This window comes from Nipponia nippon, unplaced genomic scaffold (assembly GCF_047370975.1).
Source record: "Nipponia nippon isolate SJK-2023a ecotype South Korea unplaced genomic scaffold, ASM4737097v1 scaffold_5, whole genome shotgun sequence".
In the NCBI taxonomy this organism is placed as follows: Eukaryota; Metazoa; Chordata; class Aves; order Pelecaniformes; family Threskiornithidae; genus Nipponia; species Nipponia nippon.
The window spans coordinates 48,352,361-48,366,376 of NW_028262369.1; the positions used below are offsets into that span (position 1 = coordinate 48,352,361).

General features: G+C 41.1%; 1 protein-coding gene across 9 annotated transcripts in view; it reads right to left on the reverse strand.

Moving 5' to 3' along the window:
- Positions 1-14,016, reverse strand: part of MTA1 (metastasis associated 1) — a 92,101-nt gene that overhangs the window by 51,693 nt on the left and 26,392 nt on the right. For all 9 annotated transcript variants that reach the window (XR_015698709.1, XM_087731348.1, XM_087731349.1 and 6 more), the window contains 3 exons: positions 7,561-7,687; positions 7,307-7,370; positions 1,380-1,497 (listed from right to left, as the gene is read on the reverse strand). Coding sequence is in view for 8 of the 9 variants with exons in the window: in XM_087731348.1 (XP_087587474.1) it covers positions 1,380-1,497; positions 7,307-7,370; positions 7,561-7,687 (309 nt within the window). In the remaining variant the exon portion in view is untranslated. The remainder of the gene's footprint in view (positions 1-1,379; positions 1,498-7,306; positions 7,371-7,560; positions 7,688-14,016) is intronic.

Sequence of the window (14,016 nt, forward strand, 5' to 3'; positions counted from 1 at the left end):
AGTGCTGGGTCCTGCACTTGGGTCACAACAACCTCATGCAACGCTACAGGCTTGGGGAGGAGTGGCTGGAGAGCTGCCTGGCAGAAAAGGACCTGGGAGTGTTGGTTGACAGCCGCCTGAACATGAGCCAGCAGTGTGCCCAGGTGGCCAAGAGGGCCAATGGCATCCTGGCTTGTATCAGGAATAGTGTGGCCAGCAGGACCAGGGAGGTGATAGTGCCCCTGTCCTTGACACTGGTGAGGCCTCACCTCGAGTACTGTGTTCAGTTTTGGGCCCCTCACTACAAGAAGGACATCGAGGTGCTGAAGCGCGTCCAGAGAAGGGCAACAAAGCTGGAGAAGGGTCTAGAGCACAAGTCTTAGGAGGAGCGGCTGAGGGAGCTGGGGTTGTTTAGCCTGGAGAAAAGGAGGCTGAGGGGAGACCTTATCAATCTCTACAACTACCTGAAAGGAGGTTGTAGGGAGGTGGGGGTCAGTCTCTTCTCCCAAGTAACAAGTGATAGGACGAGAAGAAATGGCCTCAAGTTGTGCCAGGGGAAGTTTAGGTTGGATATTAGGAGAAACTTCTTCACCGAAAGGGTAGTCAGGCACTGGAACAGGCTGCCCAGGGAGGTGGTTGAGTCCCCATCCCTGGAGGTATTTAAAAGACGGGTAGACGTGGTGCTCGAGGACATGGTTTAATGGTGGACTTGGTAGTGATAGGTTAACGGTTGGACTCAATGATCTTACGGGTCTTTTCCAACCTTAACGATTCTATCAGTTACTGCTACTACTCCCTTTTCCTTGGGTCAGGGTCCTCGTGGTCCTACCGCTCCATGACACAGTGGGGGCAGGCTGAGGTCTCACAACACATTCAGGCCGGCAAATTCTTCCTCCTGCCTGTTCTGCAGGTGAGAACTCCAGGCTGGCAGCCAGCTCTTGGGATGCAGAGAGCGCTCTGAGGAAAAGGCACCCAGCAATAATGGCCAAATTGATGAGGGGAGACAGCATTTAATTGGCAGCAATTTGGGAGGGGTTCTTATAGGGAAGTAAGGCTTGATTAAAAACACAAAAGGCTTTACAGGCACGATGGAAATTTGTGTTTCCCATGGAAATTCTGAAATCTCTTAATAAAAAGAGTGCAAGCTCTGAGACAGCCAATTAATTCAATTTGTTTCAACAACTTTTATGATTTGGACAAACACCCACTTAAAGACTGGTTTGAGATGTAACTAATTGTGCTCAGTGGGCAACTGCTTCAGTCACCAAAGAACAGGCCATCACTGTATGCATGACCTGGCAGCGGAAACCTCCACCTCCCACACCTACGCAGACTGCACACATAAGAGTGGCCACATTTGACACGACCTCTCGACAATTTAAATAAATTATGGAAATTACCCTCTTTTAGTAAGTCTGTTATATCTGCCTGGTATCTGTTTCCAACTCGAATCTCTCCTTTATCAGCGAGTAGGGTCTTTTGTTGAGGATCATATACTAGTGAATAAAAGAAGAAATCCTAAAAATAAAACAAGAAAAAAAGTAAACAGTATTATTAGCTTTTACTTTCAGCTTTGCATACCTAATAGCAAGCTTTTACATTTTAAGTTTGGTTTTATTACCTATATATAGATTTTAAAATGGGGTGAACAAACAATAAGTAAACCAGCAGTTTTAAAACCCTACGTTAAATGCTGCCACTTTATTCTATGTTACAAGTGTAACAGCTCTCCTCAAAAGCAGCCATTCCCTTAACATACAGTCTTTGAAGTTGAAGTGAACAAAGATCCTCATGCACAAACAAGGCTCAGAAGGGGCAAGAGATAATTTTTAGTAATATCAGCTGTTTCAGAACACAAAATTGCACTTGCCCCATATACCAAAATAGCAGTACTAGATGCTAGTGACTTATCTGCACATAAATATTGGTACAAACTAAAGCATAACTTCAGAGTGTTACAGCCATACCAACGAAACACTGCATAGAGACATGAAGTCCCAGACAACCTCTGTGGCCTCTGCTGGACTTGCTCCAGTATGTCAATGTCTCTCTCGTGCTGGGAGGCCCAAAGCTGGACACAGCACTCCAGAAGTGGTCTCACGAGTGATGAGCTGAGGGGATGAATCCCTTCTCTCAAGCTCACTACACTCCTGCTCATATAGACCAGGATGTGCTTGGCTTTCCTCGTCACAGGGATGCACTGCTGACCAACTTCTTGTCTGCCACCATCTAAGCTTAGATCACCATGTTTCCTTCTGCTTGTTATTGGGAGACGGGTAGCAGATTTGGCAGCAGCAGTAATTAGCTGCAGGTGGCAATACATTAATTTGTTGCTTTTGTTCAAGCAGATGAGAAAAAGGCTCAAAAAGCTGCTTGGCTTCTCTTACCCAGGTGTGTAAAATTAGAGCAAGAATGAGAATGTCCTGCCAGGGTAGAGAAAGAAAACAGCCAAAATTTTAACTAATTGAAACTGCACAGTATAAGTAATTAAACTTTTCTGCACGGATAAGTACTTAGCTATACCTACTGAGTGACACACTGGAGACCAGGTATGCTCCATCAAAGTATAGTGTGGGTATGGGGCAGAAGGAGAGCTGTGGTAGGACACGAAATAACAGACCTTTCGTAACCTCCATCCACAGCAGCACCGTCACCAGGAAAGAGAAGTGTTTCTGAACAGAAATGTGTGCAATGCACTGTTTTTCACATCTCAGGTTTCTGGCTCATTTTCCCTTTTCCCATTATTTCTGTGTCAATAGCAGGCACCCTGTTTAAATACATCTCATTTCATGCTCACCTCGTTTTCCCTTTCCCTATATTTGTATGTGTCAACAGCATGCAACAAAAATTAGGACAAAACCAGCAGCAGTTTCAAGCCCTGTTCATCTTCATGAAGAGGTGGCAAGGGAAAAGAGAGTCTCCCAATCTGTCATACACAGCCCGAAAAAGGAAGAATCACTGTGAGTTTCCCCAGTAACATGGCAAAAATTCTGTGAGCTAGGGCTTCAAAGGCACATACTAGTTCTGTTCCCCAGTCCGGCACATTACACATATTAATCTAAGACTGATGCCATAGATGCAAGGTCTCCCATGTCTTCTTTACATGTATAATGCATCCAGCATCCGATTACAGAATTTAAGAGTGTTAAACATGGTAACTCTTTATTTTCTGCTCCAATTTTAATAAAAATCAGCATTATTCCGGGAAGAGATCAACATCTATAGAAGGGAGGAAAAAAAGCCAGAAAAGAGCCAAGCAAGCCAGTCAGCCAAACCTGCTTTGCTACCTGAGCAAGCTATGGCACAAAAAGGTATCACCTATACAGCACAGCACAAGAGGCAAGACAGGAATTCACACCAGTCTCCTCCAGCAGAAGACATGCCATTTCCCCACCGTGAAAGCATGAACTCCAAGGGCAAGAACAATCTCATGTTATGGCACGATAACAGGATGAAAGTCATAGCTAACACTTTGCAAAATGCTGTTCCAACACCCAGCCAAGTCAACTGGAAGGGCTGTCTGTGGTTGAGTTTGGGGTGGTGGGATTCGCTTGCATCCTAAATGAATGACATTTTTGACAGAATTGATCCCTACTCCCACAGGCACCAGGGTCAAATTACATCAACCTACTGACAGAAGGGAGCTTCAGAGTATACGAAAACTCATTTATATTATAGCTGTGTAAAGAAATCTGGGTCTCTTGCTCCTGGACATACACAAAGTTCAAGATATTACAATATTCTGAGAATGTATTGTTGCATAAATAAAATGTAGGAAAAGCTTTTGTCTCACAAGCTTCCACGTTATAAATATAGTGTTTTATTTGTTCCATCTCCAAAATACCTAACTGTAGGACAAAGTATATGCAGCGCAACATTAATGCTTTTCAAGCACGTTGCATAGCAAATATGCAAGCCAAATACTGCAGTATAACAACACAGCGGGCCCCAAGGAAGGCCAATTCTACAGGTGATTTTTTTAACACAGTCTTTCTTGGCCAGGGAAAGCCATTCCTTGTGGAGGGGTTTTCTCCCAAGGTATTTGACTGTTAGATGCTCTATCGCTTCTCTTCTACTGATTACCACTATGAGTTTTCTCTACAAAATAAAACCCATCCTTCCGTACCAGTCTCAGGTCATCTTTTTATATCTTGTCCAGTTTTGTCCCACATCAAGCAGGTTCAACAGAAGAATTAAAAGCCTCTGGGCTGTTCTCCCCAACCAGAGCCTCCTTAACAGAGAAAAGATGGAAGGCTCAAGTGTGAATACAGGACAGACTGTAGTACCCCAGAGGTAATGCAATACCACTACCATCTTCCCCCATAGAAGCGTGAAATTCAGCTCATGCAAACTGAGTGGGATTTCTGAAAACGTTAATAAATGTCAGTTTAGTGCCAACGCAAACTATAGTCTAAGGAACAAAGCAGATCCTTGTGTACTCTAAAGCCCATGTGAGCTCTTGATCGCCACTATGCGATAACCATTTTTCAGAAGGGTTTCACAGAGTGATGTTCACAACAAAATAATTTTAGCTGTCAAAACTATGTATGCTGAGTTTGCAGCAGTGAAGCAAAAGAAGGGTTTTCTCTTTTAATTTCAGATCCCAGAAAATACCCAACATGTTTGGAAAAATTAAAGCGACCTGCCAAGAGTTAAAATTAAACCATGACTTTCTACTTCTCCGAAGTGTTATACAGACACATATGCTCAGAGCTTCCCTTCCCAAGGCCCTAAGCTACCCGTAGCTACAGCCAAGAACAAAGCCACTAAGAAACTGCAGAAGAACTGGAAAAAGAAAACAGGCTCAAAGTGAAAGTACAGTACAGAAATAGTGGCTAGTTCATTACAACTTGCAAACTTACTTTCATGAAGTCAGTTCGGGTGAAGGCGGGGAATATAGTTTAACTATATAGCATTTTATTTTTAGAGGGGTACCAAAAGGTACCAAAATACCAGGCATCTACCCAGCAGGCAAAATTCACACAAGCCTCTGGATGTATCCTAGCAGAGCAGTAAAATAGATGGTACATATAAAATAGTTTCCTGCAGAATAGGGAAATCTAATGCTTTTGCCATAACTGGCTATGTCCTTCTCTTGATCTCCCTGGGAATTCAGTACCTACAGGAAATTTAGGTTTTCCAATTGCTTTTTTTCTTTTTTCCTCCTATTCTTCATTCCTGCTACAAACCCACTTTTGCCAGGCACAGTAAAAAAGTCACTGCTGGTCCCCCTTCCGCTCCCTCTCTGAATGTAACAGAGCAATCTTCCTGAGGAAGATGACAGAGAGAAGGTAGAAGGAGGAAAACAGATCACACAAATGTAGTTTTGCCATGCTTACTATCTCCCTAAAAATTTCTGTCTGCATGTTTAACCTCCTTTCAAGGCAGACAGCCTTGGGCTGAAAACCTACTTTTAGTGGTCATAACATACAAGAAATCAAATGACAAATTCCCCAGAACTACTTAGGCTTTATTGACAGAAGCCACGTAAAAAAAAAAAAAAGGCAAAAAAAAAAAGCCAAACATTTTGAAAGCAAAGAACAGATTGGGGGGGGGGGGGGGGGCGGGGGGAGAGGAGAAGAAACAGTTCAAAACAGTACCATCCAGTGCTATGAATTCACCAGGCAACAACTATCTCCTCTTCTTAATCTCTTTACCCTCCACCCAAGCACATTTGTGTTCCTGAGCTTTTAATTTCTTTACCATCTGTCCAAGTTAGCTTGCACCACAGCAAAATACCATGCTAAGTGACAGGACACATTCAGGGAACTCTCTCATTCTATGAAATCTCTAAGTGCCTGCTCAGTTTTAAAAATAACCGGCATCACTCATCTCGCATTTTGAGAGTTCAAAAGGATGAAAAAGAGAAATCTCTTTCTCTTCCCGCATCTGCAACTGAGCTGTTGCATGATCAGACAAAGCCAGTTCCCTTCTCTGTCTCAATGTACCTACCTGTAACATTAGTGATAATAAAAAAGTATTGGGAGCAATCGAGAACAAATACTACTTAGAAGTACTAGTAAATCCAAATTAATTTCAGTTTTCATTAACTTTTGCTTTCAAACTGGCATATCCTAGGCTGCTAGCTGGCAACAAGCGTTTCTGAATACAACGGCCCTTGTTTGATGTGCTGCCATTTGGCAGCCCTGAGCAGACTCGACATGTTTTTGGTTTCACATTCCAAAGAGAAACCCAACTATTTAATCCCTGTGTTTTGTTTAAAATTCTCTTAAACTAGAGTATCAGATTAAAATTAATCTTATACTTATATAAATACTAAAGAAAGCTAAAAAAGCATTTAAAAAGAAAGCCCACCTATGAGACAGGCTACAGTATGCTCCTTGCAAAAAATGACCTGTTTTCTCCTTGTTTCTTAAAGGCTGGTGATGACCGTGACCCTACTGTTCTTAATTACAAGATTTCCTCTCTTATATAACATTTTAATGTTTTCAAATGCAAATGTAATGCTTGCAGATGTATTCAAATAATATACTGAAATTGTTTGCTAATCTGCCAAAGCTCCCAGATTGTCAAATTCCAAGACTGTCTAACCCAGCTGGCAGCCAGAGGTCTAGCCACAATTAAAGGTATATAAATATATTTGAAAAAATTACAATTATTTTTTAAAATCCCAAAATACCTGAAAAAGTAAACCCCAAGATTTGTATTCTGAACAGTGATTAACAGTGCAACACAATTCCGTTTCAAGTGTTCGGTCTGAGGTACCTTTAAATAGCCAGATTGTGAAAATTTCTGCAGGACTCGGAAGTTAAGCGACAAGTAGTTTTTCAAGGACTTAAGTGTCTGCAGTGGCATATGAAGACTACATGTAAACAACAGTGAACTCAACGAACAGGGAACTAAGCTCCTCCGAAATATGAGGCGAGATCAAGCTTAAACCATATTAATATAAATCTGTAAGATTTCAGCATAAAGCAAATATACAGAAATACAATTTGCTGGCTTGCTCCCTCTTCACATTTACTCCATCTCCCACCCTGTCTTGTCTGGGGCACGAGCCTCCAGGTTTGAACTTTCAGACTGCCAGGGTGATGAGCAAGTAGGGCTCTCTTTATAGAACATCTCTCTATAGAAGGCAGCTTACTGTCACAAGGATGTAAACAGCAGCTCTGACCTCTAGACCCACAAAGTTTTATATCAGAATAAAAGTTGTATGGAGCCTAAAGCTTCCCACTTTCAATACCTGTACAGTATGTGCAGAAATGAAAGAACCACCTTCTTTTTAGAAAATTTGTGAAAAGCCACCAATCCTAAACTGTGCCAGAATAAACTGTTCAAGCTTGACAATTCACAAAATGGTTCATACCTCCCGTTCCAGATATGATTTAAGGGATTCTGTCTCATTTAACAGAGTAACACTGCATTTGCCTCTAAAAAAAAAAAAAAGAGAGAGAAATACATTTTACAAAAAAACATCTTAAATGCTCATGTGATTCACAAGACGGTATTACGTATTACTGAAGTTGTACACAGAATTTAATCTTACGTTGAAGAATACTTGAATAATAATAATGCCATTTGTTTTTTTAATAAAAAGCACTTGGAGAAAATAGTCATTACCTAATGTGTGTGGCTGGCAGAGACTCCAGCTGTCGTGAAAGAAACAACTCACGATGTCGTAGCTGATGCTTCTGTTTCTCTGGTAAATCAACCATTTCTGGATTTTCCATCTCTTCTTCCATTTCTCCTAGTTATAAAGAGACAAAAGTATTGATTCTGAGCCAGTAAGGATGAGCTGCTCCAAAACCTTTGCTAAATAATACACATTATTTAGATTAAATCTAACTTCATCTGAATCCTTACACTTCAGCCAACTGAACAATTAGGTAATTAGTACAGATGTTTTAAATGATGCCTGTGAAGAATCGTATTTATTCACCACTGGGATCAAAGCATTCCAGGTACACACAGGTCACGCTGGCTTACCAAGCTGAAAGTCACACAAATCTGCTACCAACAGACAAGCTCTGAAGAGTGCTGCTCTTGGAAACCATCACTGCACTGTTAGATTCATCAGGAAGAAGCTGACGCACGATGAGTGAGGCAGTAAAAGCTAGAGTCTTTCCTTTTTGCCAGGCATCAGCTACCTTAGACCCTACTCCTCTTTCAGGATATCACAGACTGTCCCATCCTGTCTTCAAGAGCTTTTGCAGGAAACGGCCACTGAAAAGGTTAGGTTAGTTTTTTAGTGTATTTTTTTCTCTTCACCCCGACCACAGCCAATAGACCACAGTCACAAGATTAATTGGAATGTAACCAAGTGCCTAAGGCCAGTCTTGCAACCCACCCTACCACACCACACCACACCACACCACACACATTCAACTGCAATACTCCTGCATTTCAAAAGCTTGCTTTATTCCGCAGCCAGGATCCACCATGTCTGGCTTTGAGCTATCCAGTCTCCATCCAACCAGTTTTTAAATGAATGCCAAAGTAAGTATATGAAATCACATCCACAGAGATAACACAACCGATCCAAAACATCACCTTTCTCCTAAGAAAAATTATTAGTACGTTTTGTGCTTATTAGCAAGTATCTTGTCAATTATGCAAGATAAAGCTACAGAAGGCAAAACACTCCGAGAAAGCTGCAAAGCTTCTCCATAATGAAGGACTGTGATAGGATATATCAGACTTTTTCCTTCCCTATGAAATTAAGGCGATTACTGCTTCTTCGAAAACCACAGTAAAAGTTTCCCAGACTGTAGTAGAATAAGCTGTAAAGTCTCATACATGAATAGTAAAACTCAAAGAGTACTGCTGCCGTAAAATTAAAGAGCTGACTTATGCCTGCAGCTTAATTCAACAGTTGTTGCCAAGAAACATCTCTAGTCAAACACATACAGGCACAGTTATGATTGATATAACCTTAACATTAGTTAAGTATAATCCTCACAGTTATCTCAAAAGAAAGCAAACAGAAAGGAGAGATCTCCATTTTACGAAACACTAAAGTTGCATTTAGTTTTAAATAGGCCACCATTATGCCAAAGGGGGTGACAAAAAAATTATATACCCTTCAGGTTCCCCACAATTTATCACTGTTTTACTGTCCTGGAAAAAGACTCGTGGTTTATATGCCCCTCAGGTAAGCTGCTCCATCAAGGAAGGAAAAAAATAGTAGCATAATTAAACCAGACTGCAACGTACAATAGCTCTTGCACCACATGAGCTGTTAAGCATACAGCAACATGCACTTGCACTTCAGTATTTTCCTAGGAACTAGAACACCAGATTTACATTTGTGCCACAGTTTCATGGTTCTGCAATTTATTTACTGAAGTGGATTCTGTTTTAGTTGAAAACTAATATTGTGGCTGCTGACCTACACTATAAATACACCAGCAGCAATCCACAAACAAGTCAGCAAGTTCCAAGCTAGCTTGCCTAAAAACCCAAGGATGCACAAATGAAAAGGCATTCATGCCTATACTTACAAGTTTTTGGAGAATGAGAGTAGTGCACTGTGTAATGCAGGAAAAATACTATAAGAAGCAACCTAAAATATTTCATATCTTCAGTGTATTTAAGAACCCAGGGCTTTTAAAAATTACATTTTTAAAAAATATATATTAACCACTACGTGCCAATCAAATCTACAAACAAAATGAAATCACCCAGCACAACCAAGCTAATCTTGGGAACAGCATCCCTTCAGCTAGGCTCATCTTCCAACTAGTGTTTTATTTATGTGTCTAGCTTTTGTAATAAAATATGGAAGGTGGGAAGCACATATTTTCTTCTTATGCCAGCTCTGCTATGCACAGCCTTTCAAAATAAAAAGCCTTTTTTTTGTTTTTTTTAAGATAGACATTTCTACAGGTAACAAACAACTCCCCACACACACAGACATAAAATTGTCATAGTTCCTGAAGACAGAGGTAGGAATATTCCAAGAAATAACAAACAAACAAATCTACACAAGCATCTTCCCTCCTTTTCCAAAGCCACGATATAGTACTGAAAAGAATGAACCTGGCAAATGAATTCAGAACCAAGGGAAGAAGGAGAGAATACAGGGCTGGATCCAGCACAGGAACCTCTCTGTCTCCCTGAAGTCGTGCAAAAGCGGCTTTGACAAAAACCATAACTAATACCTCCTCACCGCCTCTGCGCAGATGGCAAAGGCTTAAGTCAGACTGTAAACCACAACAGGGGCTGGCCCAGCCTCAGCTGCCAAGACAAGCCTGTCTGACACATCTGCATTTCACCCTCCTATAGCTCAAGCACTCAAGCTCTAAGTGAAGCAGACTTCATCCTTGAGAATGGTGGCCCCTGAGAAATAAGGACCATAGTCTAAAAAAACCAAAAGACCTATATGTTTTTAGATATATATAAAAATAAAAATCTTTTCAGAAAGACATGCCTGCATTTATGATAGTACTGCAGAATAAGTGATATGGGAATACAGTAGGTGCAGTATATTGGGACTTCAAGGCTCTCATAAAGCCTTACTTCAAAATTAATCTCTCGGCTTGATAGATGTGCTCGTGCAGATTCAAAACTAAACATTTAGTCTTAATACAAACAGTAATATATCAGCTATGGAGAAGTAGCCAGTGGAATGCTGCAAGGAGCATACTAGATTAAGTATTATTTGATATTTGATGACAGAATCATTAATAGCACATTAACAAAGCTTAAAGATGACTTATATTGGGAACAAGAGACAGGCAGATTGGACACAAACAGCAAGACTCACGTGAAAGCTAACATATATGGGGAAAAATAATTAGAAAGAGTAAACTTTGGGTTGGCAGGAGAAACCCAAGAGGCAGTAATTGTAATTTAAAATGACTGGGTGTGCGAGATGCGAAATTATACATCAATATTTGCTAGACGCTAGAAAGAATAGCAATTTGCTATAGATCAGATTGGGCTCTCTACAACATCAGATGTAAAAAGCACCAGCCCTTTCTCTGCATTCTGGGTGCTGTACAAGTAGCTACATGGCAGAATGCAGAAATGCACAAAGGCAAACGATACCAAAATTAGGTTAGAGAGCACACTAGGATGTCCAGCTTGGGAGACAGTCTGTAGTAACAGAATAATTAGAATCATATTATAGTTTGGGTTGGAAGGGACCTTTAAAGGTCACCTAGTCCAACCCCCCTGCAATGAGCAGGGGCATCTTCAACTAGATCAGGTTGCTCAGAGCCCCATCCAGCCTGGCCTTGAATGTTCCCAGGGATGGGGCATCTACCACCTCTCTCAGCAACCCGTTCCAGTGTTTCACCACCCTCATCGTAAAAAATTTCTTCCTTATATCTAGTCTAAACCTGCCCTCTTTTAGTTTAAAACCATTACCCCTTGTCCTATCGCTACTGGCCCTGCTAAAAAGTCTGTCCCCATCTTTCTTATAAGCCCCCTTTAAATGTTGAAAAGCTGCAATAAGGTTGTCTGTGCAGCCTTCTCTTCTCCAGGCTGAACAACCCCAGCTCTCTCAGCCTTTCCTCACAGCAGAGGTGTTCCAGCCCTCTGATCATTTTTGTGGCCTCCTCTGGACCCTCTCCAACAGGTCCCTGTCCTTCCTGTGCTGAGGGCCCCAGAGCTGGACGCAGCACTCCAGGTGGGGGCTCACCAGAGCAGAGCAGAGGGGCAGAATCACCTCCCTCGACCTGCTGGCCACGCTTCTCTTGATGCAGCCCAGGATACGGCTGGCCTTCCGGGCTGCGAGCGGACGTTGCTGGCTCATGTTCAGCTTTTCATCCACCAGCACCCCCAAGTCCTTCTCCATGGGGCTGCTCTCAATCCCTTCATCCCCCAGCCTGTACTGATACCAGGGGTTACCCCGACCCAGGTGCAGGACCTTGCACTTGGCCTTGTTGAACCTCACGGGGTTCACATGGGCTTGCTTCTCCAGCTTGTCCAGGTCCCTCTGGATGGCATCCCATCCCTCAGGTGTGCCAACTATTATTACTAATTAGTTAGCGTGGTATCACTAACAACAGAATGTAAAGAAAAAAGGAAAAAAAATGGGGTCAAAGCATTGGGAAACACAGTAAAGCCAGTGCTATTGACCTGAACAACAGTTCCTTCGGTAGTGAAGGAAGCTTAAACTCTTTGTACTTTAACAGCTCAACTAAGCAGCTTGAAAGTGTTGTAACACTTATAGAAGTGTTGCATTTGAAGAAATGAACAATACAACACCACATTCCTTCTTCCAGGTCCAGTTTCAAATGGTCTATATTAAGCCTCAGCCTTGTTCATTTTCTCTCTACCAAAATCCAGACATTAATAGCTATAGAAAATATGGTGAAAGTTTTAACAAAAAGAAATCCTTATACCTTAACACTTCAGAAGGAGTTTGCCACATTATCAAGACATCCCACTACGATCCTTTCCAGAGCTTCTTGTGATCATCTTTTGCAGCCATGGCCACTACTACAGGTAGTATACAGAGCAAACAGACACTATTTTGGACACTTAGCTTTATCTTTCATCACCGCACTACCCCCGGAAGAGAAAAAAAACACAGTTTCCTTCTCTCAGTAACAACAGAGCCAAAAGTGTCATTAGCAGATTAATGAATTCGACTCCTCTTAAATCTGCATGTGTGGTGTTGGGAGAAAACAGAGGAAAAGGGGTATAAAATGGAAGAAAAAAATAAAAGTAAGTAATTTGTGAAGCTATTGTCAAACTGCATTTAGACTGGCGTTATCTAAAATTAAAAAAACCCCAAACTTAATAGACCCCCTACCTGTTTAGGCACACAGGTCTCATGCAACTCATGGACTGATTGAGTAACGACACCTCACCGCTGCAAGATGTTTATTTTTAGAAGCTTTGGGACTTACAAAAAACCATGCTGCCATGTGTGCCTGGCACCCAAACATCAGCTGCTGAAAGCTAACCGCAAACTTGCCAAACTGGCCGGCACTAACTACTCCGTTCTCCAACCACTACCAATTTGTTTTACAAATCAGGATAAATGTTTTTAATGAAGCAAAACTGTGGTCATCAGACAGATCACAAGTAACTGGAGGTGGGTGGTTAGATGAAGGGACAGGAGGTTGTATTCCTGCTGTTGGAAATATTTACTTAATTATATAAGAAACCATGTAAGACATTATATAGAAACTATAGGGAGAAAATACATAGTCACAGCATCCAACAATAGCTTGAAGAGTGAACTGTCTTTCTCACTTCTCTTCCATCAAGTTCTGCCTGCAATCTTGTCTGCATACAATATTCTATCTTAAACCAATACACAGTCTCTGGGTGAGAACATTAAATAGTCTCCTACTGGTGAAGCAGATTCATTTCAAAAACAGGTGGAGAAATTCCCTAGAATAATTTGTGAGGTGATTAAAGAGGCTTATGAATAAAAAGTGCTAACAATGTATGGAAGCCACTATAAGGCTGAAAGATTTATAGGACAGCCAAGACAAGCTTTGTATCATATGATAAAAATAGTAAGATCACAGATCAAATCCAAGAATCAGGTTGCATACATCAGGTACTAATTTACAGTCACCAACTACAGAATACGGTGCTTCCAACTCATTTCTCTTTATAAAGAGTTATGAGAAAAGACAACATATCTCAGACTTGTCTGTTTCAGATATCTGATGGATTATATAAGCTAAAGTGTAAGCGCCTTTTAAAAAAAAAAAAAAAAAAACAACCAAAAAACTTTGCAACATTCATTTCACAATTACATTTTTTCCTTCCTTTACTGGAAGAGAAAAAAATATTAGAAAATACACATATACTTTTTACATTCGTGTTCTGGCCATATCTTCCCATTATTTGGTTCTCTCACTGCACTGATCTCAACAGTAGGTCTAAAATAAAGGCATCTTAAACAGAAGACTCTGTGAATCCAGAAATGTCTGCAGTCAGAAAGCTCCATTAATCAGCTGAACAAAGGCAGTTAAAAGATCAGCGATGCAGATACGTACATCTACTGCAAATGCATCAAAATGAGGCAACAGGAGACTTTATGGAAATGAACTCAAAGTCAGTGACAGTGCTGAGTATCTGTACTAGAATCTTAACATCCACAAAATT